Source organism: Rhinichthys klamathensis, unplaced genomic scaffold (assembly GCF_029890125.1).
Source record: "Rhinichthys klamathensis goyatoka isolate OS25496 unplaced genomic scaffold, OSU_Roscu_1.1 h1tg000003l_1, whole genome shotgun sequence".
Taxonomy (NCBI): Eukaryota; Metazoa; Chordata; class Actinopteri; order Cypriniformes; family Leuciscidae; genus Rhinichthys; species Rhinichthys klamathensis.
In genome coordinates this window covers 3,166,507-3,194,173 of record NW_026606556.1, presented here as the reverse complement: position 1 = coordinate 3,194,173, position 27,667 = coordinate 3,166,507, and the positions used below count along the sequence as shown (strand labels likewise).

Genomic DNA, 27,667 nt, shown 5'->3' with positions numbered 1-27,667 from the left:
ATTCGGTCCATGCATATCACACAATAAAATTTACACCAGTTTGATCACATTTTTATGTATTTTCTTTCTTTATTATTATTTTTTTTTTGGTAGGCCTAGATGCAAGCCAACACAGAGCATAAAGTAATTATTTCTTTAGCAAGGACAGATCCTATACTTTTGCGGTTTGGTAGGTAGGCTATCACTAGTCACTGTCTCTACACCTGATGATCAGCAGCATAAACTGTGTAGGCTAGTTTAGTTTAGCTAGTAGAACCACTGATGCACTGACATAAACGTTCCTGGGTTTTGTCAAAAAACAAAACAAAACAAAAAACGTCCACCACAAAAACCTAAAGCTTCATATTTCACATGTAAAAAAAATAAGCCACATCAGCCGGCAAAAGACCGAGTGTTTGGCTGAAGGACCTCACAGACCAGAATGTGTTTCTCTGGGACGGTTCACCCAAAATGTAAAATTCTGTCATCATTTACTCACCCACATGTTGCTCCAAGTTTGCGTTGCCCAAAAGCATTAGCCAACTATGGTCGCAAGTTCCGTCGTTATCAGCATAGTTTAACGAGGCGGTGCAAAGAGCATCGCAAAGTGTCGTTGGAAGGACAAGTCTCGACCTGTAGCCTAGTTAGAAGCTTTAGTTTCATGTTTGCATGACATGTGGGCTCAATAAATCCTCATATTGAGCCAAATAAGCAAGCTGACCTTCAGTACAATCCGTAGGCTATCTTTTATTTAGAATAGGCCTACATAATGTCATTTAACGTTACGTCTTTTAGTTAGTCAGATTTTGCGTCGCTTTCGAAGCGTGCGCATGTGCGTAACGTACTTTATAACTGCTACCATCAACTGTCAGTGGTTACCAACATTCTTCGAAATATAGTCTTTTGTGTTCAACAGAAGAAATAAACTCATACAGTTTTGGAACAACTTGAGGGTGAGTAAATGATGACAACATTTTCGTTTTTGGGTGAACTATCCCTTTAGCAGAGCTTCATTTCGGAAAAGGCGTTGATCATATTTATTAAAAAATACAGGACTGGTCTTCTAGAGAGTCTTTTTTTATCATACAAAATTAAGTTTTTTTTTTTTTCATCTGTACTGATATCATTTAACTTTCAGAGGCTTCTACAAATTGTGTATGGCATGCAAATAAAATGTCAGATTATTCTTAATTAAGCAGAGTGCTATGTGTGGACAGCAGATCTAATACATGGTTATTAACTAATGCATAGGTAACTTGGGTTACACTTTATTTCGATAGTCTAAATTAGACATTCTACTATTAGTAACTTTGCAACTACATATCAACTAACTCTCGTTAGAGTATAGACTGTTCGGTGTTAGTGTTCGGGTTAAGTTGAAATGTAGTTGCAAATATTCTGTATATGTCTGTTGGAGAGCATCAAAATAAAGTATTAGCAGATAATGAAGTAGAATACTCCAATTACTGGTGGTAGTTGACATGTAAGTTGCAAAGTTACTTATAGTTAGTAGAATGTCTAAAGTGGGCCATCGAAATAAAGTGTAACTGCAAGTTATGACTTCTGATGGAAGAATAATGGTTAAGGTCGTCTCACACATCATCTAACAGAAGATTATAATGTATAAATGTAATATTATGTAATAGATGATGACCTCAGTACATAAAGCATGTCGGCTTTTCAAGATCATTGATGCAAATCCTTAACAATAAGTTGGATACATTTTGTTCGTCTAGTTCGAACTATATTTTTTCACTTTTTTATTTTAACATTTCTATGAAAGTTCAAATACATGCACATGTTTATATTCTAAACTTTATTTCTTTATCATTGTTCAATCAATCTAGTGCAAATGTGTGGCACTTGTTTAGGTTTCGTGCTTATGCATAAAGGTCACTTAAGAATAATTAGATAAAACATTTTATCTTCAATAAACATAAATAAGTAAATAAACAGAAATAAAGATACACATGCATATCAACAAATAGATTAAATAAATAAGCAAATAAATAAACAAATCAACCAATTTGGTCCAAATATGCAAGATGAAAAAAATATAAACAGCTGTTTTTGTAAATCGTCTCAGCATTACATAAGCCCAATCAACTAGTAAAACAAAAACCAAAATGACATAAAATATGTTCTTTGTGCTTTCATTAGCATGTTAGAACCATTTGTTTGTCATAAAAATACATACTGTACATGGCATGCATGTTCAAAAGATGCTAATAGTGCTGGCACATTAAAGGTGCAGCACTGTCACCATAAAAGACCAAAGCATCTTCGACTAACTTCTACATGGCTCTAATTTAAGTGTCTGCAGCAAGAAGTAGCAACTTTTATGAACGACTGGATTTCCGACTGACCGCACCTTTGGGAAAGATAACTGTGATCTTTGCTATAAAACGAAACACTCCATGATGCTACACTCCAGTGTTCACAGGGGTGGCACACACACACAAAACAGCGCAGCGCTCTGAAAGATCAGTTTTTGAGCACTGACAGCTGTGATGTTTGCATCTGGCCCTCATCAATCTCGACATCAGCGGAGTCACTTGGCAGATCATTTGTCTCTCTTTGGAGATCACTGTGACACTCCGTGATCAATCCAATATTTTTCCACTCTGCTCCGGATGCACGTCTGGTACCTTGTCCAAAAGCCTGGACGCTCTGACATTTCTTAAAGCTGTAGACGCTCCTGTGTCTGGCTGAAGTGCTATAGACGAGTGGATGTTAGTCTTTTCATGCCTCTTCTCTGAGCCAAACTGGAAGAGAGCACTGGTTCCAGTTTTGGGGCTTGAGGGGATCGATTCAGAGCGGAGTATGTGGCAGCCATCGCCCCCTACAAAATGATGTCAGATTGAATTAATATATCATGAATTATACAGTCAAAACATTAGATGAAACCCAAATAGTGCCAAGTAGTATCTGTGACAATTCAAAGTGACATTTACAATTTTGTATGCAACAATATTTAATGTTAGTTGCCTGACGTTGACAGTAGCATTATTGTTCAAAAGTTTAGGGTTTAAAGGATAGTTCACCCAAATATGAAAATTCGGTCATCATCTACTTACCCTCAAGTTGTTCCAAACCTGTAGAATTAATTTCTTCTGCTGAACACAAAAGAAGATATTTTGAAGAATGCTTGTAACCAAAAAGTTGATGGATCCCATTGACTTCCATAGTCTGGAGGGAAAAAATACTATGGAAGTCAATGGTGCCCCACAACTGTTTGATTACAAAATATATTATTTTGTGTTCAGCAGAAGAGAGACATTCATACATGTTTGGAACAACTTGAGGGTGAGAAAATAATAAAAAAAAAAATATTTTTTGGTGAACTATCCCTTTAAGGCCCATTCACACAAAGGACGATAGCTAACGATAACGGTTAAAGATATTGCTCTAAAAATCGTTCTAAATATAAAAGAAAAGAGAGTCCACACCACAACTATAATGATAACGGAACAGAGACATGATGATATCGTTGGAATCACTTTCAGGATAATTTTTTCCAGCTGATGAATGATGATAACATTGACAGCTAATCAAAATCCATCCTGCTTTAGAGAGCTTGAGCAATTAAAGCGGCAGGCGACAAAACTGCAGCGCGCTTATAATAAACAGAACGAAGTCCGCTGGTGTGGCCGCTAATATAGTTATTCTTATACTGTAGTTATCGTTCTTGGTGTGAATGGGCCTTTAGTACGATTTTTTTTAAAAGGAATTAATACATTTATTCAGCAAGGATGCCTAATATGAATCAAAAGTGACAGTAGGCCTACTTTTACATTGTAGATTTCTATTTAACATAAATTCTGTTCAATTTAAGTTTCTCTTCATCAAAGCATCCTGAATTTTTTTATCAGTTTCCACAAAAAAAATCAAGCAATTGGTCTCACCATAATGGGCGATTTTTGCACCTTTGAAGGGCACTTCGGGAAAGGGAACGCCATTTGTAGGGGCGTTCCAAATGAAAGTGAACTACAGAATCCCTTCACGAAGGGTACATGCAATGGTCATGTGTGACAGTGGCGAATCCTCACGATTAATTTTTAAGCCAGATAGTGGGAGAGTTTGAGTTAATGTATAAACATAATAATTCAAGTTGTATGTTCTTATGTTATTAGGCTACATACATTTTTGTGTACATACGTTTCATAGGAAAGAAATGATGCTGAATATTCTGCTTTGTCATGACATAAATAAATTACATTTAAAAACAAATTACTTTATGTGATATCCTCTATTTCTATTTCTGTATTTCTTAAAATAAAAAATAAAAAACATCGCCAAAGAAGTTTGTTTCACAATATTATTTTTCATTTATAGGTATGACTCCAGGATATCAAGTATCATTAAGGATTATAAAGATCATCAGAATGTTTATTTCCATTCCAAGTCAAAATAACTATTTATTATAAGTGTGTTTATTTTCAGTGGATCAGATGCAGTTTCACAGGAAAACATGAGGTGTCAGTATCGCTCTTTGACAGTGGAGACTGGATCTGGCAGCGGATGAAACACAGCAGAGATGGGATGATAGTCACAGGAACTGTACCTTCACCAGTTGCACGTCCTGTCTGATCAGCTGGCTCTGAGATAACTCATCACGGTTCACTATCCAGGGATGTCTGAGAACAAGAGGTGCCGTCAGCCGCTGATGAGGGTCCACGTGTAGCATTTTAGTGACAATGTCCTGTTCAAAGATGATCAAAAAAAAAGTATTACTATTTTTATTTTTTCTGAGGCTGAAATCATTCAGATCCTAATGAAGATGAATTAAAGGATGAAGTGCCTTCACAGCTGATAGTAAAGACTGAATTTGCACATTATTACTTGGGCTGGGCGGTATATCAAATACAATTATGTATTCACTATTATAGAAATATAAAATTAAGCAATATTGCGATGATGTTAACATGCTTTTATTTTGTCATTAAGTTTCCCAAAGAGCGTTTAATTTACCAATCGTCTCACTTATAGTTTACATTTACCATCTCAATATGGTTTAAGAGCTGATGGGAACACTTTACAATAAAGTTTCATTAGTTAACATTGTATTAGCTAACATGAACTAACAATGAACAAAACTGTGATTGTGATTGACAATACTGATTGTTTCAAAGCAAGACTTTAATCTTTGTTAATGTTAGTTAAAAATACAGTTGTTCGTTGTTTGTTCATGTTAGTTCACAGTGGATTAACTAATGTTAATAAATACAGCTTTTGATTTGAATAATGTATAAGTAAATGTTTAAATTAACATTAATTTAGATTAATAAATGCTTTAGAAGTATTGTTCATTCTTAAGTTATGTAAACTAAAGTAGTTAACTAATGCTAACTAATGAAACCTTATTGTATCGAGTTGATAGGTTAAGTTCATTTTTGTAAATCAATTAAAATCAAATTCAATAAAACAATACAAAATTATTTGTTTGTGTCATCGCTCAAATTATCATGGGCGTCCTGCATGGTTTTTATTGAATTTTCAATGCCTAAATAATTGTGAACAGTAATATTGATATACTAGTCAAAAGTTTTGAATAATGACAGTATTTGATCAAAAATACAGTTAAAAGCATTAATTTTGTGAATAATAATACAGTTTAGTAAAAACAGCAATATTGTGAAATATTATTACAGTTTAAAATAACCGTTTTCTATTTTAATACATCGTAAAATGTAATCTATTCCTGTGATCAAATCTAAATGTTCAGCATCATTATTCCATTCTTCAGTGTCAAATGATACTTCAGAAATCATTATAATCATAATATGCTGATTTGCTGCTCAATTATTATCAATTACTTTTGGTACTTAATAATGTTTCTAATAATGAAAACATTTTTTGCTGCTTAATATTTTTGTGAATACTTTTCAAGATTATTTGATGAATATGAAAATTCAAATCTTTTGAAATCTTTTGTAACATTATTTTCCAGTCACTTTTGATAAGTTTTAATGAGTCCTTGTTGAATAAGAGTATTCATTTGTTTTTATTTTTAATCTTACTCTAAACTTTTAAATGGTAGTGTATCATGGATTATACAGAAATATTAAGCAGCAAAAACTGATTTCGACATTGATAACAATAATAATTTTTTTCTTGAGCACCAAATCAGCATATTAGAATGATTTCTGAAGGATCATGTGACTGAAGATATATAAACAGGAATGAATTACATTTGGAAATATATTCAAATAGAAAACAGTTATTTAAAATTTTTCACAATATTTTTTTTTTTTTTTTACATTACAAAAATCTTAATTATTCCAAACTTTTGACAGGTAGTGTAAATAAAATAAAAAAACATCTAAAAATGATTACAAGTGTTACTTATGTTCATTTAGTGAAAAGAAGTGTGAAATACATGCCTTGATTATTTTTGACTGGATTCTACTTCTTATATTAAACAACAAAAATAATGTCGTTAACAAACATATTGAATATAGTCAAAAGGCAGAATAATATTGAGATGCTCATTTTGGGTTATGGGCTATATATACAGTATATTGCCCATGCAGGCCTAATCACAACATGCAGAAATAAGCAAGCTGACCTTGGCTGCGTCAGACACTGTGTCCCAGTTGCCTCCTGAGAGGGCAAACTTCCCACTGCCAATGCGAGCCAAGATCTCCTCTGGTGTGTCGTCAGGGCCGTTAGCGAAGGGCGTGAAACTGTGGGACAGATTGAGTGCTGCTGAGTGTGTGTGAAACAACTTGTGAATGTGCCCTTTCAGAGAAAGGGTGAGAAGAGAAAGAAAAAATGTAATACCCCCATTTCCACTGAGTTATTTTTAGCGAACACATATGGAAGAGCAAGATGAATTTTTTTTTTTTTTCTCAAATGTTCTGATTACACAGAGGTTTAAAAGCTCAATCCATAGTCAGGAACATTAAATTGAGAGTGCTGCTTGGCTTCTGATAGCTCTAGCATTGTGTTCAGTTACAATTACTCTGTGACTCGACCCGGCTTACCTAGTAATCCCCTCATCCGGGCAATGGGGAAAAGGATGCTCTACATAGGGTTTTGATTTGTTTGTGTTGATAAATCACTCATAATTTTGTAGAAAATTAAGGCTGTGCTCTTAGGTCATGTGTGTAGATGATTTTTATTGAAATCATTCTGATGGTTAAAGGTTCTAAAGGTTATCTTAAATAAAGCATGCCTTAATACTGTCAGTTCATTGAGAGCAACAAATAGAATCTGTTCATATTTTGATTATTATTAATGATGAATGGGTGCATGCGACCGTTAGATTAGATCAATCATGTATAATGGACGTATGTGAGGATGGTGGTGAAGGTTTTTTTTATTATTATCATTTTACTAGGAGTGGTTTTCTTTCTACTACTTTTGAAAGTGACCTATATTACTGTAGTGTAACATTGTTATCTGGTTTTGGCACAGCTACTTATTCTTTATTATTACTATTTTTCCACATATCAGAATAACAATAAAGGTCACAAAATAGTCACATGGGAATTATGTAATGACCACAAAAAACAATCAAATATTTCATCATCGAGCCTCTGCAATCTTTTTCTAGATTCCATCTCTGCTGGGGCAGATGAGGTGCATTTTGGGATGCTTTTTTTTAACACTATTGAAGATTCACATGTATGCTAAACAACGACTCCTTCTTCATTATCTCGTCTTTATTAAAACTACTGTATAGTTTATTTTAGAACATATGTAGATACAATTTATATTTGTCTACAAAACTAATTAGACCTGAAGGTTTTCATATCATAAGAAACAAAAATGCAGTCAAATGTTTACAAACTTTTGCCTGGTAGCGATTATACAGTATATTTATACTTCATACACTACTGTTCAAAACTTTGGGGCTAGTAAGATTTGTAAGATGTTTTTGAAAGAAGTTTCGGTAACACTTTACTTGAAGGGGTGTGCATAAGACTGACATGACACCTTCATAATGATGACATGACACATGTCATGAATATGAAGGAGGTTTCATGCATGTTTATGACAACTGTCATTAAGTGTCATTCGCTCAATTATGACATTTTTAATGCAAATATGACATTGTTTGAGATGTCTTTGTTATGACAACTTGACATAAACCAATACATCATAACCTGTCAGTGTCTTGGTAATGACAACTTGACATTACCAAGACAACATAAATTGTCATAAATATGTCATAAACATGACATAGCAGATTAATTATCAAACTTAAGAAACCACTTAGCTTTATGGGTTAACATTGCATTAAACTGTCAGGTGGTTGGTTTTGACATTGGCAGTCATAAGGCCATTAGAACTGTGTCATGAATATTTTTCTTGACCTCAACTACAGTGGTACAAATTGAATTTGTCATTAAAAGGTTATAATGGCCTCATGACAGCCAATGTCAAAACCAACCGCATGACAGTTTAATGTAATGTTAACCCATAAAGCTAAGAGCGAATGACACTTAATGACAGTTGTCATAAACATGCATGAAACCTCCTTCATATTCATGACATGTCATGTCATGATTATGAAGGTGTCATGTCAGTCTTATGCACACCCCTTCAAGTAAGAAGTGTCTCATGCTCACCAAAGCTGCATTTATTTGAACAAAAATATTGTTTATATATTGTTAAATATTATTAAAATTAAAAATATTTTTTTGTAACAATTTAAAAGTCTTTACTGTCACTTTTGATCAATTCATATGTATGAGTATATATATTTAAATAATAATAAAAAAGCTCTTACTGACTGCAAACTTTTAAACTTTAGTTTATATGTAATATATAAGATATATCCAGTTAAGACTCAACTTACCCTGCCAGCATGGTGTAAAGTAAGATTCCCAGACTCCAGATATCGCAGGCGGCATCATATCCCTGTTTCTTCAGGACCTGTATGAATCACAGGTTTGTTGTTGTCTCATAATCTCATAAACAGATCATAAAAAACACACTTTTTTCAAACATTTCAGCATATTTTCAATGTTTAAACAATACACATACACAATTGTTATTTTAACCCTGACCCCTAATAATCACAGCTTTTTTTTTTTTTTTTTTTTTTTTTTTATTATTAAATGAATGTACTATATTATAGTTCGATATCTTAGTTTTATTTTAGGGGATTTATGGTACTAAATTATATTAATGCAGTAGTTATAATCCATATACAGTATCTTTTTGAGTTTAGGCATAGATTTTGAGCATAGATCTGAAAATGAAATTTAACTTAAACTCTCATAAATCTTAAATTATTTGGAGCACAGACTTAAGTTTGGTCTCTTTTTAAAGAAGACACTTGGCAGATTATTGCTAAAGTGAAAGTTTGAAAAAGTGAACTTTAAAAAAAGTTATAGAATTTTACATTTATTGTTATGAAAAATGCACAAAAAATTGTTTCTTCAATGTTTATATGAAATGTACATTTTCCAAAACACGTTTACTGTAAAACTGTGAGAAAATTGCCAATTTGATCTTAATGTCTCAAAAAATGAGCTTTCAGTAAGATTTTGTTTGTGTGCCTTTTGTTTTGTTTTAGGACTTTTAATTTGAACTGTTTTCTCCATTCCCATTGTTTCTATGTTCATAGGAATCTATGTTCAGTTCCTGTTTCCCTTATGGTCTTTCCTGCCTTGTTTATTGCCATAGCTACCCTTGTTTGTGTCAGTTACCCTCATTAGTACCCATAACAACCAATCACCGGCACCTGTCCCTAGTCATCCCTCTTGTGTATAAATACTTGTTAAATCTTGTGTATAAATACTCATAGTGTTTCCCATATTCTTTGAATAGTGTTGCTAATTTATGGTAGTATTGGGTGCAGTTGCTGCCACTTTCTGTTCTCTCATGTCTGAATTTACTTCTGTCATCTTGTTTCAATAAATGCAAAATCTTTTTAAAAACATTTTTTGTGTGAGTGTGTGTGTGTGTTCGCATTGCAAGTGCCAAAACTTTAACAAGTTTCATACTATTTAGAATAATAAAAAAAAAAATTCGGTCAAAAATGACCAAAGAGCACCAGAGGGTTAAATAATTTATAATTAAATAATTGAAGGGTTAAATGTGTATGACATTTACAAACATTGAAAAATGCAGGTTTTTTTTAGATTAATACATCATAACTCCACAGAAAAAGATAAATGGATTCAAAAGTACCTCTGGAGCCACAAAGTTTGCAGTGTAGCACGGTGTCATGAGCAGACCATTTTCAGCCCTCAACTGTTTGGCAAAGCCAAAATCACAGATTCTGATGGACTCTGGGTCGCCTGTTTCATCCACGTACAGGATGTTACTGGGCTTCAAGTCTCGATGCACAACCTGAACACAGAAGTAGAAACAATGATGCAGTACATGCTACAATGTGACTTAAAAGTGAACAAAATTTGTGTAATTTGTTGGATTACAACTTTTATGGTACATTTACCATAGCAACTGAACAACTAACTATTTAGGGCCCTATCATACACCCGGCGCAATGCAGCGACAGGCAAGTGTTTTTTGCTAGTTTCAGCCATAAACGCAGTTATCATTTTCACGTCCTGCGCCACGTTGTTTAAATATCAATTGCATTTGTGCCCATTTGTGCGCCCATGGGCTGCTGGTCTGAAACCGAGGTGTGTTCAGGCACATTATTTTGAGGCAACTGAAATAGACTGCGCCATTGACCGACTGAAACCTGGTCTAAAGTCAATGGCGCAATATTTATTTTGTTATAGGGCACATTAGTAATATGAGCCTGTAGGCGGGTCCACAACGCGCTTACACTCTGCTTATTACAAATATTAAATATATTAAATATTAAAAATAAAAGCATTACAATGTAAGAGATTAATATTGTGTACAGAAAGATATGGTGGAATCCGGCTTGTCCCGTAGATGGTCTGCTCGCACTTTCCTCACGCACAAGCAGATCCGTTTCCTCTCTGGAGAAGCGTTCAGTTTTTCCACTGGCAAATTCCGTCATATAAATAGCTAATCCGCCATGGCACGAGCGCAACTGGCTTTTAAAGGGAATGGGAGATGAGACTCTGATTGTTTTTTTGCACGTTACGCCCAAAACACACCCATTACTCATTAAGAGAATAGGGACAACCCTTTTAGACCATTTTTCCCGTCGTTAAACAAGCAAAAGTTTCGGACACGACTTAAGTGCACTTGTGCTTTAGATCCTTACAATAGTGTCCCCTCTGTGACCACACGCAAACTGACCCCCTGTGAATGCAGATACTCCACAGTCTTGGTGATGGTGCAGAGCACGGCTGAGGTCTCCCGCTCTGAGAAGCACTTCTGCTGCAGGATCCGGTCCAGCAGCTCTCCTCCTCTCATCAGCTCCATCACCAGATACACAAACTTGCCATCATCATAGACCTGCAGCACACAGCACAACACACTCACTCTCTGCATCACAGTGCACTCATGCAGCTCTCACTCACAGACATGAGCTTATCTAACCACAAAAGATCTGGTGACATTTGCTCATCAATGGTAATGCAGGTTAACTTGGTAAAAAAAAAAAAATCAAATTATGTTATTGGGGTGCAGTGTTTTGGAAACATTCTGAATTCCTTTCCGTCCAAGAATTTAAGATTGATTTGGCAACTTTGCACAGGATGTTGAATTGGAATTACAGAAAGGAATCTGAAACGGAATTCGAAGAATTTCAACACACAACAGAAGAGTTGCATTAGTCCATTAGCTAATTTGGACTAATTATGTCTACTTATTTCCTGATATGAAGAATAACATTTATTTTTACCCAACTGATTAGACATTTCTCTAAACTAAAGAGTCTCTCCAAGCTAATCGCACCATTTTTAGACCTAACTTTATGAAAATGAATATCGGGTAACACTTTAGTTTAGGGTCCAATTCTCACTATAGTTGGTTATTAGCATGGATATTACTAGGATATTGGCTGTTTATTAGTACTTATAAATCACATATTAATGGCTTATTCTGCATGGCCATATTCGACATCCCTTAATCCTGTCCAATACCTTAACTTAACAACTACCTAACTAACTATTAATAAGCAGTAATTCGGTGTTTATTGAGGGAAAAGTCATAGTTAATAGTGAGAATTGGACCCTGATCTAAAGAGTGACAGAATATTGATATCAAAATTGGAATCTATGGAGGGTATGCACATGATGTCACAGTAGGCGGAGTCACTGCGGTTACACCCACTGAGTGGCAAAAAGACGGAGTAGAAGCTTTGGTGTTCAGCTTGAATGCAGTGAAAGCACACAAAAACACATCTACAATGGGAAAGAGCTGTACAATTGACTGTACAAATAGATTCAACAAGTGATCGGAGCTATATTTTTACAGACTGCCGAATGCAACAGAAAAGAGAAGCAAATGGATCAGCAAATGCAATTTGCAGAAACATCTGACCTCCAGGCAGTGAAACGTGAATTTGCAGTTACCGTTTTGTGTCAGATATGTTGAATTTTGTGGTAAAATCATACCCAAGGTTATATAATGTATTGACAACTCATCAATTCAATATTTACCATCTTACATTCTGCATAACTGTAAAGTTTTGGTCAGCATGTATTAAAAAACAGACATTATGATTAGCATTGTGTTCTACAAACAGGGATGGTTAGATAATGTTGACAACTCCAGTTTCCCTTACAAAACAAGTTTAGATGGATAGATAAAAAGATAGGAGCACAAAGAACTTCTAAAATGGATTCAGTTTACACAGCAGAACTCTGTATCGTCTGCCTGACAATAACAGCGGACGGTTATCCAGATAACTTTAAAACCAGAGAATTCATTGATGTTCTCGTCACTTTAATTTCACCAACAAATCCTGTCTTGAAGTCAAGTCAAGTCAAACTTAATTGTATATCGTTTCACAATACACATCGTTTCCAAGAAGCTTTACAGAAAGTCATAGCAAGATGAACGATATGATACACTGCCAAAAAAAAAAAATGTGTGAAAATGATTCTTCATGCTCCCTCCCAACCATTCTTTCACAATTTGAGCCTGATGAATCTTGACAATGTCATACTGGAATATGGCCATGATGAGTCTTCGTACATGGTTGGTTAAGAAATGAAAAGCTACACACTCCATCAATTAGGGTTAGAAGAACTGTTGCCAAACATATAACTACTAGAAACATAATAATAACTGCAATAATGATCCAATCATAGACTCTTAAGCATTTGCCTATTTTATTTTTGGCCAGGCAGTGTATATAACAATGAAAAAAGTAATCATTCTGATTTAGATCTACCTATCGTATTTATAGTGTTGTCTAACAGATAAAGCGTTCACAGTTTATGTATTTCCCCTGGTGTCAAAATTAGGTACATATAAATGTCAGGAAACCCGATTCCTGGCCACATGTCGATGTCCATGGACCACTGGTTCTTTGGTTAGTTGTTGCAAGGATCACTGTCAAGTCCAAATGCCTTTAATTTGAGCAGATACACGTTTTTGCAGTTTCCCCTATTAAAGCCAGTCATGTTGCAGGATGTTTTGCAACTTATTCTGGCTGAGGGGACGTGACATCAATGCATACCCTTTCGATTGACTATATAAAATATATAGTCAATTAGAGTTTTCTGGGAAATTAAGCATTCTTCTATTTGGTCCATTTTTTTATTTAAAAGTTAATTTAATAAACATAAAAATGGGCAAAATATTATTGAAAACTACATTTTATGAAACTGTAATCCTCTATTAACTTCTTCATTATAAAATTATATATCTTCTTTAGATATACAATCCAACATAAACCAAAGACAGAAAAGTTAAAAAGTGTTAAAATCCATGAGTACAGTTTAGAAACACTAAATTTAAATTACAAAACTGTGGGCAGAGAATAAATGATCAAAAACAGTCGCCTACTAGTCTCCATAAAACTAAAGTAGCATTTCTTTCTTTTTTCAAATTGTGACTCACATCTTTCAGAGTAATGATGTTTGGGTGCTGGCCGTATCGCAGAAGAATCTCAATCTCTTCAGACGGGTCCTTCTTGGCTCTGTCAATAATCTGAAATGAAGTGGGCTTGTCAAAGCGGTGTCTGATAAAGCTTCGACTGACACTGAATGATGCTGTCCTATATGATAATTCATCAAGAGGCTCTTATGAAACAGCCTCTGCGGTTCACTAAATAATACTCTGCATTGTGTGTTTTGTCAATCAAAGAGCATTTAATGAAACCCAGTGCTTTTAAAGAGTAGATTTTATACTCACTTTAACAGCATACTCCACACTGGTGATTCTGTGAACACAGCGTTTGCAGACCGAATACGCTCCGATGCCAATATCCTCCTTCAACTCATAGCCGTCAGTGAAATGAATGTTGTTGCCATGAAGTTGCTGCATTATAAAACAACAACACACATGAAAATAATGATTATTTAATTGATATTAACAGTGAAATGACAACATTACATTAATGTTCCATTAACTTTTGACAACCAGAATGTGTCTTCATTTTGAACAGCGTGTCTATTCATTGATGATTTATTGCAATCTAATCCAGTGGCATTCATACATTTTAAAGTGTGGCTCCAGTGTCCACTGTGGATGACGATTTAACCCCAAGCAACTTTACAGCACACAATAGCTGTCCTCCAGGAGTAACCTGAGGTTAAATGTCTTGCTCAAGGGCACAATGATGACAATTCATATCTCCTTTGAGGGGGTTTGACCATACAACTTTTCACTTACCAGCCTACATCTTTAACAGCACCCCATATATCTGAAACTGACTGAACATTTCACCATCTGGTTTTCTGCAACACATAACACCTCTTATTTTTCAAAAGACTTTGCATTTGTATTTTTTAGAAAAATGCAAATGTACAGACATTCATGTATAATTTGAAAATGTACCATTGACTTTGTTACAATGTTCAATTACATCACTGTAACATTTACATACTAAACTGAGTTTGGCCTCTTCTTTTTTTAATGAATGATCAAAACTATGGCCTTTCCCACCACTGAGTTCCCAGAGATCCGGATCCAGTGTATAATAAAAGTTGTGAAATAATTGCCTACTAATAACTGTACTAGAGTGCTGCAAAGATAAAATGCCAAGACTTTCTCATCTGAGCTGATCAGCAGTCTAACAGCACTCATCAATGACTGAAACGCCAAATACATCTTGACCAACAGTAATATCCAGGGATGTAAACAACTCATTTGGAACTGTTTTCAGCATAATACAGTTTCTTGATAGCCTTTCAGTAAATAGCCTTTCAGTAAATTCACTTACCATCCTCAGACCTGCATAGAACCAGGTAAAAAGTGGCTTAAATGTTTTTTTTAGGACAGTTATTTAGCCTATTAAAAAACAGTACTGTATATTTGCTAACTATTTTTCCTTTCTTCCTTTAATTTTCTCTTTTTGACAAGAAATCCACATGTGTCTGCATATTAATATGTCAATGGCTGGTCTGTGCTTAAAATTTAAATGGATAGTTCAGCAAAAAAAAAAAAAAAAGAAAACAAAAGTGAAATCTCCCTTTAACTTTTGAGGAATTTTTAAAAACTTTTTTGTGAACTTTTTTTTCCCCCACTGACAACAACAACAACAACAAAAAACTCTATTGGTACATGTTTTTTTTTTAAAAGCTATTGTTATCCAAAATTTGCTCTCTAGACATCTTAAAATGGACATATTTCTCAGGGGAATCAAAATTATTCTGAGCACGCTCAGTTTTGTACCTCTATGTTTCGAAAATCATGTGGATGAACATGCACAGAACCTAAACTTTAACACCATTATTTTGCTGCCTTGCAAGCACTGCTTTTTCCTTCGGGAAATACACATCTAGTCTTCAATGCTTTGTAACAGTGCATGGAGATAGAAGTGAAAAGTGAAACTGACATATATACGTCAAATATGCAAATAATCGACGGCATGTTCAGGTGTGCGAAACGCCTCCCCAAAACAAAAGCAATTCACAGCACAGGTTTAGAAATCTTCCACAAATAGCTGCACTCATGCATCTTCATGAGCCCTATCAGAGTAAGTTAATATCGTATGCTCGGCAGATGCCAGATCAGATCAGAAAGACGGCACCGCAGAACAGACATCTGCTCATGTGCCATTGTGCCCGCGCCAATCAATGCATCTCATTCCGGTCACTGCCACGTCAGCTCAGACACTTCAATAAAGCAGCTCTTCAGGTATGAACCATCTGGCAGAATTAGTTCAGGTTATGTAACATGGGTCTCCTTTTTTCTTTCTATTTCTTCTCATTTTTGTGCTGTGCTACACAACAGTACTTCCCTGAGGAAAAGGTCTGATTCAACTGAATGCGCACAGGAAGACCAATGTTAAACGAATACAGAAAACAACTTTGGCTAGGCTGACTGCAATATTTCCTGTATGTTAGTGACTAGCCGGCAATATAGCACAGCATGCTTGAGTGAAATATTGATTGGTTCTTCTCATCACTTACATGAATCATCATGACCAAAGAAACATAATTTGTGCATTTTCTGAAGGAATGGAAGTGATTTTTGCCAGTGCAAAACTGTTGCCAGTGTTGTGGGTGGTTACTAAGGCACTGCTATGCAGTTGCTGAGGTATTTTGAGTCGCTCAGTTGCTAAGGTATTCTGTTTTTTTGCAAGTCGCAGTGCAGTTGCTGCAGTTTTTGAGTCGGTTTTAACATGTTGCTACAGTTAAAAAATAAATATACTAAAATGTATTAATACATTTATTTTATGCTAAGTATACTACAAATGCATTTACATGTTTATTTGCATATTATAAATACTCTGCAATTGTACTTTTGGTATACTAAATTGGTATACTTAAAGTCTGCTATATTGGAACAACTAATTTTGAACTTAGTTCTGAGGTCCAACTAAAGATATACTTAAGTATATTTGATTGTGCTAAAGAGGAACTATTGCAAGTATACTTTAGGTGCACTTTAAATATCTTGCATTTAAAGACTGATATTATGCAAAGATCATACTATCCTTAAGGATATTAAAACACATTTTAGGCTTAATATTAAGAAATGTACATTGTGCAATAAGGAAGTACTCCAAATAAAAAATTTTATTACATTATTTATATCAGTATGTATCAAGCGATATCTCAGTAAATATGTTAATGGATTTGTAGTATACTTAGTATGTGATACAAGATACGGTCTCGTATCTTCACAGTCCTCGCTCCTCCTTTATGCTTCCGCTCCTCATTGAGAGATACGAGACCGGTGCGTCTCACAGGTGTCTTTCATCATTAATCACGCCACCGGCCTCGCACCATCCTCTCACGTCCCTCGACCTCGTGCTGCTCGCCACAGTATGAAAATAATGTTTTTTAAAAACATTTTGGTATAGGTTTTCTTACTAGGGCAGGGCCTGAATTTCGTTTTGTAAAATGGGGTGGAAATCCCCCCTTAGATGATTCTCATGGGGGGATTTTTTTTTTGTTTGAGGGGGAGAAGGGAGGGTGGGGCATTTTTTCCAAACAAAATGATTACATTTATCTTGCCTAAATGTTTGCGCTCATTGCATTTTTACAATGGGTTTGTACATTTACACAACACTTGCTTGATTTAAATTGTTTAATTAAATTAAAAAAAGTAGCACAAATAAATACAATAGAATAAAGATACAAATAAAGACAAACGTTTTTGAATAGGTCTAACACTATTCATATAAAGAAACTGAATAAAGTAATCAAATGGAAAATAACACTGGGTAGTATTTTAGTCCTGAATAAATTAAATACATAGGGTATTCATCCTGATTCCTTTAACTTAAAGCTATCTTTTGTTGTTTTGACAACAAAATTAATGACACACACATATGGCTGCCGTCACTTTAAGAGCTAGTGCACGGATCCTGTGTTCATTATACTGGCATGCGTTTTATGCTTATTAAAGACAAAAGCGACTATGTTTAGAGTATACTCACGAAGGTATACAGGCAATATAATCCGTGAAAAATAACTTTTGTTACTGGCCAGCTGTTTTTTAGGCGGATTTTCTATGAATGTGCGCATAGAAAATCATCTCAGAGAGCGTGCGAGCACTGATTAGTTTAAAATCGCTTGAATGTTTAAACTGGTAAGACTTAAAAAGACGTGCAAATGGTAAACTTCAGTCACGATGCACTGCTGGCCCGATTGTGCGAGTGAATATTCCGTCATGTCCCGACTCCTAAACGCGAGTGTGTTTTATCGCCGCAGCGCTTAATGCTTGCCTTGCACAACACATTTTGAGAGAAGAGATAGAAGACGCGGCACCGCTGAACACTCACGCTGTTTGTGAAATTGCGTCTGACAGATAGTTGTTAAAAGAATGATTTGATTTTACAATCTGTGTGGATTACGATTGCGGGAATTTCCCGCATTAAAAATGGGAGACCTGCGGGAATGATTAGAATTATGCGCAATACCCGCAATCCCGCGCCGAAATTCATGCCCTGTAGGGTTTGAGTCCCCCTGTGGTGAAATCCAAGTTTTTAATGCTGTTTATATGTCTATGTGGTGTTTTAAATATGCTTTAAGACAAACCATGAGCAAATTCAAGAGTCCAAACCAATGCTGAGTATTTTCTCTTTAAAACTGCAGTGAACTAAAGGCAGTCTCAAAAACACGGTTTGAAATCGCTGGTGTTTCTGACGTCACAAACTACCTTGTAACCAATCAGATCAACGTGTGATTGTCAACGAGTGGATCTCTGAGCTGGTGTGAGTGAGTGGAGGTGGGGCTAATTTGCATATTCATAGAACTGCGTATACTAAATGAGGCAAGGGTGTAGAGTTACATTCAAGCTATTTTAAGGCATGAAGAAAATTTTGTTTAAAAAAAAATCACTTTGGTGATCAAAGAATAGTTTTAAAGCAACACCAAGGAACTTTTCGTCAGCGGTCGCCCTACAAGTTGGAAGCAGAATTGTCGCTGTTTATCCAGCACCGGCTTTGGAATCAACAATGGCAGACATCCCAACCTGCAAGAAGTCATTTCAGGGAGGTATATCTTGGTGACTGGATTGTTGACGGGGGGGTGGCGGGTTGACTAGCTTTCGTGAGGCACACTCGCAAGGTCTCTCGCTCTCTCCCTCTCTGCCGTGCTCGCGCTATGTATGTAATGCACGCAGTATGTTCTGTCTCGCATGCGCGCTCTAGATTCCGGCAGATTTGAACTAATTTGCGGGCATCAGGGAGACGCTATAGACTTGGGATGTCTGCAATGGCCATAGACCATTTGAGGAAGTGATGGGGGAAGTGAGGTATGCCGTAAAGCAGTCGAGTTTTGTAGTTCTTTTTGTGCTCGGGTTACTACCCGAAACCCGAAGTTACATAGTGCGAGTAAAAGCGATACAGACCACGTCAGGCTATGGCAGACGTGTCATTTAACCTATTTTAAGTCGATGTACCATGTACCAGGGTCTTGGAAATATATTATGAAGGTTGAAAAGTTACATAGTGTTGCTTTAAGGGATATAATTATTGACTACAGGGGAACTTTGAGTGTTTTTTCTTTTTTGCATGCCACTATGAGATTGCTAAAGTAATTTGAATGCCATTTTGTTGCTACCCTTTGCTAAGGTAGTTAGAAGGATTTTTAGAATAACATTATGCAATTGTTAAGGTTTTTGGAGCAGTTTTTAGTATTTTGTTATGGGGTTGTGGATGGTTGCCATAACTTGCCAGAAAGCTTTTATCAGAGTCCTGCTCACCTGTACAATGGGGTTTACAGAGATTTGCTTGATCTCGACCAAAGGTTGTTCTTGACCCAGGTTAGAGGCCACAAAGCTGAAGCCGCGGAAGAGCTGGTGTGCGTTAGCGCTGGCTGGAACACCGGGTGAGTCTGTGGGCACATACAGAGAAAAATATATTTAGAAAGGTAACAAGGACATAGTCTATCTATGAATGGAATCACACAATTGATCCCATCTGAGCAGTATGAATAGTATGTACTAATGGCAGGACCCGAGGGCTCTTGTAAACAGGTTCTGCTGTTTCAGTTCACTCTAATTTGTTTTTGCACTCTCCCTGTGCTTGCTGGGCACAGACTGTTATGTAAGAATAGTTTCCAGCTCGCTGTCTATCACAACACTTAACACAACAAAAGCAAACACTTAAAATTATTCTTCCAGACATTCTTTAAATAAAGCGGCATATTTTGTATTAATGAGTATTGATCTGAAAATCAACTGCAATTTGCATCACCTGTTGGTGTGCGGGATGTAAACTCAGGATCAAAATGAAAGGTGTCCTCTGGTCGGCCCACTGCTGGTTTGAACGGAGGCTTGATTTCTCGTCTGTACAACTTCTGTTAACCAAGAAGACAGAAAGCCCATGGTCTGGTCACGATTTACACCATTTAGAATACATACGCTAATGCTAAGGGTTATATATATATATACTTACATTCCAGTCTATTGTTGCAAAAAATATATGCCTTTTGATTTCTTCCACTCCATCAGGTCCTGCGCCTGCAGAACAACCAGAGGACAAACATCCAGTCAGGTAACAGATGGGATTCCCATGAAACATCAGTCTATCTGTAAGTCAGACAAGTGTTGAAAAATCCTCTTTGAAAATCCTCTGCAGCTCAGTTTCCCATCCTGTTTGACGTTGCTAACCTCCAACAAATAGGAATCTAAAAATGCTGTGCTATAGTGCACAGCAAAGGGATCAATGTCTTGCTGGTTAGCATTTCCCAGTTAGCCTAACATCTGGCTGCAAAAGCATCTTCCACTGTTGACGGTGGTCATGGCTGAGCTCACGTTTGGCTGTGATTCCCATTCTCATTGTAAGAGTGACTTCTCTGATTGGTGGATCTCTTTTTTTTGTGGGGGGGGGGGGGAGGGGGTTGTGGGTAGTTTTCAGCAGGAATTTAACAATTAACACATTTTGAAAATTAAGCTGAAATAAGGCTACAGAAGCATTTTTCTCTGTTCCTCACATGTTTCTACTGCATAGACAGCCAAATTTTTTAAAAGCATATCTGGCCAGTGGTAATTTACCCCTTGTGTCCTGAGAAGTTAATATATGCTATCGCTAAAAATAAGTGAATAGGATTTTTGGTTCTGGAAACCTATAGGCTACTGTTGCGCTCCACCGTGCAACACATTTCCACCTCATTAACTATTCCATGATAACATGCATATAAATTGTTACCTTTCATTTTAGCATTCAAACTATGTTAGTAGTCATAGTCATACACGAGTGAGTCAGGACTTGATTTGGATGTATACACCTTAACGGGGATCAGAAGAATACAAAGCCACGGTCAACATTGCGTCTCTATGGCATTTATCTCTGCCTTATAAATTATGGATACGATTCACCCAGCTAAATTCAATCTCAGCTTGACAAACATTCAGCAGCAGCGTCTAATTTTCAAAATGTGTTAATTGTTAAATTCCTGCTGAAAACTACCCACAACCCCCCCCCCCCCCCCCCCCCCCCCACACACACAAAAAAAAGAGATCCACCAATCAGAGAAGTCACTCTTACAATGAGAATGGGAATCACAGCCAAACGTGAGCTCAGGGGGGGGGGGGGGGAGGGGGTTGTGGGTAGTTTTCAGCAGGAATTTAACAATTAACACATTTTGAAAATTAAGCTGAAATAAGGCTACAGAAGCATTTTTCTCTGTTCCTCACATGTTTCTACTGCATAGACAGCCAAATTTTTTAAAAGCATATCTGGCCAGTGGTAATTTACCCCTTGTGTCCTGAGAAGTTAATATATGCTATCGCTAAAAATAAGTGAATAGGATTTTTGGTTCTGGAAACCTATAGGCTACTGTTGCGCTCCACCGTGCAACACATTTCCACCTCATTAACTATTCCATGATAACATGCATATAAATTGTTACCTTTCATTTTAGCATTCAAACTATGTTAGTAGTCATAGTCATACACGAGTGAGTCAGGACTTGATTTGGATGTATACACCTTAACGGGGATCAGAAGAATACAAAGCCACGGTCAACATCGCGTCTCTATGGCATTTATCTCTGCCTTATAAATTATGGATACGATTCACCCAGCTAAATTCAATCTCAGCTTGACAAACATTCAGCAGCAGCGTCTGGAAGTCTGACTGCAGTCATTCACACAGGAAATCATCTCTGACTAAAATGAGATTTATGCCCACTGCTGCTGTCATAAGAACAATGTACAATACTATGTTCAACTAAAAGAGGTATCACTGTGACCAACATCTGATACATTTATTGAGCTAAGCGTTTCATATTATTTACACTATCCCTGCTGGAAAAATAGCTTAAACCAGAGATTTGCTGGTCTTAGCTGGCCCCTAGGCAGCTAGCTGGCCTAGTTTAATGGTTTAAGAATGACCATTCAGCAGAACAACAGATTGAGAGACCAACTAAACCAATATAGATAAACTAAGACTACTAAACTACAATGGCTGGACTAAGATGGTCTTCTGGAGGAAGGATGGAGGGCAGGTGAATAATATATTGGTATTCTTAGTTATGAACGGTTGCTTACCTAATCTATTGGAAGGGTTTCTTTTGAAGAGAGCCCGCAATAAACTCTGGACTTCAGGGCTAAGGAACTGCGGCATGCCCAGTTTTGCCCTGAAAAAAAAAAAAAAAAAAAACTTAATCTGCTATTAATTTCTGAAAATAAATAAGACTGTGATGCACAGCCACAAACATAATAAATCATCTTGACAGATCCATTTATGAGGACAATTTATTACAAAAAAAAAATGCACAAATACAACAACAATTCTTACTTGAGAATAAGTGCCATGGTCTCTTTGCGGTCTTTGCCTTGAAATGGCAGGGATCCAGTCAGCATTTCAAACTAGGCACAGTAATAGAAGCATCAGGCTTTGCTCTAGCAAATTTATTTATGGATGGTACAATAATTGTGTGTTCAGCACTGCTTCACAATATCAGCGCATACTAAATCCAAATCTGTCTCCAGTCAGCATGCTTACTCTTATGTAACATTGCTTATGTGAGTGAATTAATTTTAGGGCAATGATATTTGTAAGTCAGCTAGTTAAATGGGCTGCAGTTTTTAAGTGAGATTCCACAAAACATCGACTGAGACTAGTCCAAATCATGCTTATCAAGTCAAATTTATATAGCGCTTTTCACAATACACATTTTGCAGTTTATGAATAGTTAATAAAGTAGAACTTTTAATCCAAGAATAATTTATCAATTGGTTCCAGTCAACAGTCAGTATGTCCTGCATTCATTCATAAACTTTTTTAGGTTAGGTGAGTAATTTCTGTACCACAAAAGGCCACCCACATCAGGTTGTCCTGTTCTAAACTCACTCCTTTGGCAGAGCCATTTGTGATTTGTCAGCCCAATGGGTCAAAGGTTTGGCTGCTTAGCATGGCTCAAATAGCCCCCCATTGGTAGGTTTGGTGCGGGCTGCTAAGCAGAAATTACATCCTTCACCTTTAAACATTTCAAATTCCTTTAAACTGCTTTTTAAAGTCAGGTGTCATATCCATCTGAGCTCTTATAAGTGTGCACCTCTTCAAAAGTTATTTGTTCCAACAATGGCTGTGAGTCATTTGCTGCTGAGGAAATGGAAATTCTCAAAGGACATACCCTCATATAGAAGCAATTACCGGCAACAGCTCAAGGCAATAATATTAGCATTAATAGAAAATTCTGTGGCCCAGTGCAGCAGCAAGAAGATATCCACTTAAGTCTTTTATCTAGTGAGGAAGTGTCCAATCAATATATACTTTTTTAGACTCATTGCTAATTGTGTTGTTAGCAACCCCAAAGTTGATCAACTCTTGCTAATGCTGTGTTCCATTCAAAGATTTGGGATATTCCTACTTAACATAAGGTGACCAGATTTCTAACATGGAAACCAGGGACATTTCTTAATTTGGTGGTCTAAATATCAATAAAATCGTACTTGTTATTACCAATTAATTAAAATTGGGGACAATAAATACCAGTGTTCTGCATCTCCTCGATGCCAGACCGTTTGTGAACTCACCTTGTACGTGTTTTGGTCTCTTATATGTCTTGTTTTCTCCCCTGTCTTCTGTCCAGCTCACTGATTTGGCTTTGATCCTCATCTGTCACTCACTATCACTCACATCACAGCGCTGGTGAGTCTTATTACATCTGGCAACCACAGGGAAGAACTGGTTTTCTACCTGTTTGACTCACCGGTGTCGCCCATAGTGTTGGGGCATCCTTGGCTCTGTCAACCCTCACGTTAACTGGGCAGAGGGCACCATTCTTGCTTGGTAATCAATCATCTTGTCATACAAATTGCCCCCTCTGCCGCATTCTCTTGTTTTTGTGTTACAGGAGAAGAAGGATGTTGATATCTCCCAGGTCCCTGCAGTTTATCTAGATTTGCTTGTGGTCTTCAGTTGGTCCCAAGCTTCCTTTCTTTAGGTGCACATTCAGTGCGTTAGGCAGATGCTGAAGAGGCTGTTGGAGAACCAATAATTTATTAAGGCAGAGAAGGGTTGCTTTCATGCCTGGTTGGTTCTGTTCTAGGGATCTATCATTTTGGTGGCTTTCCCAAAAATCCCCTCATGATGATAGTACATCCCTGTGCTAATTACTATTTGGGGTGTTAAGGATCGTATCAGGCAGGCCTTGAACAGAGGCGAGGTGCCCAGGGCGTGTCCAGTGTGTCTGCTGTATGTTCGTAAATCAGTCCGCCCCGCAGTTTTCCAGTGGGGCCATTCCTCCAAACTTACTTGGCATCCAGGAGTGAGAAGGTCACTGTGTGTCGGTTTGTGCTCAAAATAAGACTTCTTAATTCCCCTCCTGTTGGACTGCTCAGTCCCGTCCCCATCCCCTCTCGACCCTGGTCACATAATGCCCTGGATTTGTCACCAGTCATCACTCCATCCAGCAACAATACTGTGATCCTACAACGTGGTGGACCGCTTTTCTAAGGTGTTTCATTTCATTCCTCTCCTCAAACTCCCCATTGCCAGAGAGACTGCACAGGTGGTCATGAACCACACCATCCGGATTCACAGTCTTCCGTGAAAGAGGGCCCCAATTAATCTCTCACTTTTGGAGGGACTTCTGTCAGCAGATCGGCATTACCCTTTCTTGTGCTGCCTTGGTTTTCAACCTCCCGTTTTCTCTCTAGGGAGCTGAAGCTGCCGTCACTTTGTTGCCAGACCGTGGCACTCTGCTATACCTGCTTTGGGGTTTCTTGCTCACTGCTTTTCCTGCTCACAAGCTGGCCCCACGGTTCATCGGGCCATACCCAATCTCTAAGGTCATCAGTCCAACAGCTTTGGCTACCCTACAGTCTTTGTTGTGTCCACCCAGTCTTTTATATCTCCCATGTAAAACCTGCCTTACGTTCACCCCATTCGCCCCCTGCGTCTATACCCCTGGCCTTCACCATTAGAGGATTTTGAATTCCACATGGCGCAGGCGAGGATTCCAGTACTTGGTGGACTGGGAGGGACACACTCTGTAAGAGGGATGTTGGAACTTTGGTTGTGTTTGGTTGTTCCTCTTTCCTTTTTTTCTAATCAATAAACATTATTCAGCCGCATACTTTGCGGTTGGGCCCCATTTCCTGTTCCCTGACACATATAGTAAATATGATTTTAAATGTTCCTTTTGTGTTAATTTAGTAAGAAAGCAGTAAATGGTCACCATGTATAGATCAGGGTTCCTCAAATTCAACCCTGGAAGACCACATCCCTGCAGAGTTTAGCACCAACCCAAATCAAAGACACCAGGGCAAGCTAATCAAGGTCTTCAGAGTTACTAGAAAATTACAGGTAGGTGAGTTTCATCAGTGTTTGAGCTATATTCTGCAGGGCAGTGGCCCTCCAGGGCTGAATTTGAAGAACCCTGGTCTAGATTATTATAATTTAATTGTAGTTGATTTTAATAATTATATAAGTAAATAATTTGTTTATGTACCTTGTAACAATAGCTGTTCTATCCAGATAATTTTTGGAAGACCAGGTCTTAAAAAAACAAACATACACTTTTTAAAAATGTTTCAAGAACAAATGCAAAAATATTAAGACTAATATCCGGTCAAAATTTGGCAAAATATACTGTCTTAAAAGAAAATCATTGTTTCTAGTTTTCACATGTTTTGTTCAGTTACATTCATGTCCAGCAAATAACACTCAATATCCACCTTATTCCTGACGAGTTTACTGCGGTTTGAATTATGGGTCACACTTCCGGTTTGGGGAACTTCCATTCAAAAAGACTGAAACGAATAATTCCAAATCATAAGGTTGCCCTACAAATAAAGCTGATCCGTCAGTTTGACTGGATGAGCTGTCAATTTCCCTTCATGATTTATTTTCAGACATCATGAGAATAACGTTACACTTGGTATTTTAACGTGACATGTTATAACAAGAATTCGTTTCCTCGTGATAATTTTCTTTTTTCCCTTTGCATTTCGCTGTTATAGTATGAAAGAATGACAACATATACTGCACATTTGTGGTCTGTTCTCCCGATTTGGTTTACGACATAGGCCTATCCCATTAATAATTCACTGGAATGGAATCTGAAAATCACTTTGAAATAGTATCACACAATGCTGAAGTTAATGAACATTTGTGATTAAGGCACAGCATGTTACATAATAGAGATATGTATAATTATATACCCGTCTGTTATTGCCGTGGAAAGAATCTCGGTTATTGGGGTTATTTATAGTCTCTTTTTGAAAGTACCTTGTTGATTTTACACTTTTAAATGTCCTTTAAATGTTCGATGGTTGAAGGGTGAGTAGAATAATATCATCTCATTGTACCCAACGTACAGAAAAAAACATATAAAAAAAATTGCGTTCATAAAGCGAGCCTTTCACTGATTGTTTACAGCTTAGCGGAAGTTACATCCATAATTCACGCAAAGCGTCATGGGGCATGGGAATAAGGTGGATAGGAAATTTTTTTTTTGTTTAAATTGTATTTTTGCTTGACACCAGAGTGTTGATGAGCAGAACGCATATTGGCTAGCTTTAATGACTTCAAAAATGATTGTGGGTGTTATTGATTTTTTTTTTTTTTTTGTGCATAACAGATTTATGTATATTTTAAAAATACATCACAATAATCAAATGGTTTTTGAAGTTGTCTTTACTTATAGTAAGTAAACTAACTTAAACATTGACCAATAAAATTTTTTTTTTGTTGAACTCATATTATAGCTAATGTAGCTGTTATTTATGGTAAAATTAAGTTGCAAAAAAGCAACCAAAAAACGCAAATAAAAAACATTTACCTATATTAATACAATTTTGGCTTGTATCTGAGAAAATATATTGATTAAGTATGGTATGTTCTTTATAATAAATAAACAATGTATTGTTATAATGTATTGTCTTTGGGAAAAGAAATATTTGTGATCAATATTAAATCGAAATTTAAAGTTTGATCCAAACCATAAATATAATTAGAGAAAAACTAATAAATCTTTAATCACTTTAATCAAATTAAAGTTTTTTTTTTAAGTTGGTCCAAAGTATATATTTTTTCAGGGCATACTTCAATTGTATTATTTAATTGCCACTTTAAGTGACAAAAAAACTTTCAAGTAAAAAATTGACTTTCTGAGTTGAATGGAAAGCAGCATAGCAAAGCTAGTTAATGCATTAGAATAACATAAAACCATCGTCTAACACTAATGAAATGTGCTTAATTTTGCTGTGAGAACCCCACAGATCTACGACCACATTATCCTTCATCCTAGGCTTCAGGTGTTCA

At 36.5% G+C, this 27,667-nt stretch overlaps 2 protein-coding genes across 2 annotated transcripts in view; both read right to left on the bottom strand.

Annotated features, from left to right (window-relative positions):
* sft2d1 (SFT2 domain containing 1) overlaps positions 1-504 on the bottom strand; it is a 28,673-nt gene extending 28,169 nt beyond the window's left edge. The window contains exon 1 of the mRNA XM_056249481.1: positions 479-504. Within this exon, the coding sequence (XP_056105456.1) occupies positions 479-484 (6 nt within the window). The 5' untranslated portion in view covers positions 485-504. The remainder of the gene's footprint in view (positions 1-478) is intronic.
* Positions 505-1,980: 1,476 nt separating this feature from the next.
* Positions 1,981-27,667, bottom strand: part of rps6ka2 (ribosomal protein S6 kinase, polypeptide 2) — a 68,219-nt gene continuing 42,532 nt past the window's right edge. Inside the window, exons 9-21 of the mRNA XM_056249439.1 lie at positions 22,694-22,764; positions 22,444-22,532; positions 20,348-20,412; positions 20,147-20,249; positions 19,654-19,784; positions 14,188-14,313; positions 13,894-13,983; positions 11,179-11,337; positions 10,126-10,287; positions 8,786-8,862; positions 6,548-6,665; positions 4,544-4,681; positions 1,981-2,821 (exon numbers count right to left, since the gene is read on the bottom strand). Coding sequence (XP_056105414.1) covers positions 2,696-2,821; positions 4,544-4,681; positions 6,548-6,665; positions 8,786-8,862; positions 10,126-10,287; positions 11,179-11,337; positions 13,894-13,983; positions 14,188-14,313; positions 19,654-19,784; positions 20,147-20,249; positions 20,348-20,412; positions 22,444-22,532; positions 22,694-22,764 — 1,455 coding nt within the window. The 3' untranslated portion in view covers positions 1,981-2,695. The remainder of the gene's footprint in view (positions 2,822-4,543; positions 4,682-6,547; positions 6,666-8,785; positions 8,863-10,125; positions 10,288-11,178; positions 11,338-13,893; positions 13,984-14,187; positions 14,314-19,653; positions 19,785-20,146; positions 20,250-20,347; positions 20,413-22,443; positions 22,533-22,693; positions 22,765-27,667) is intronic.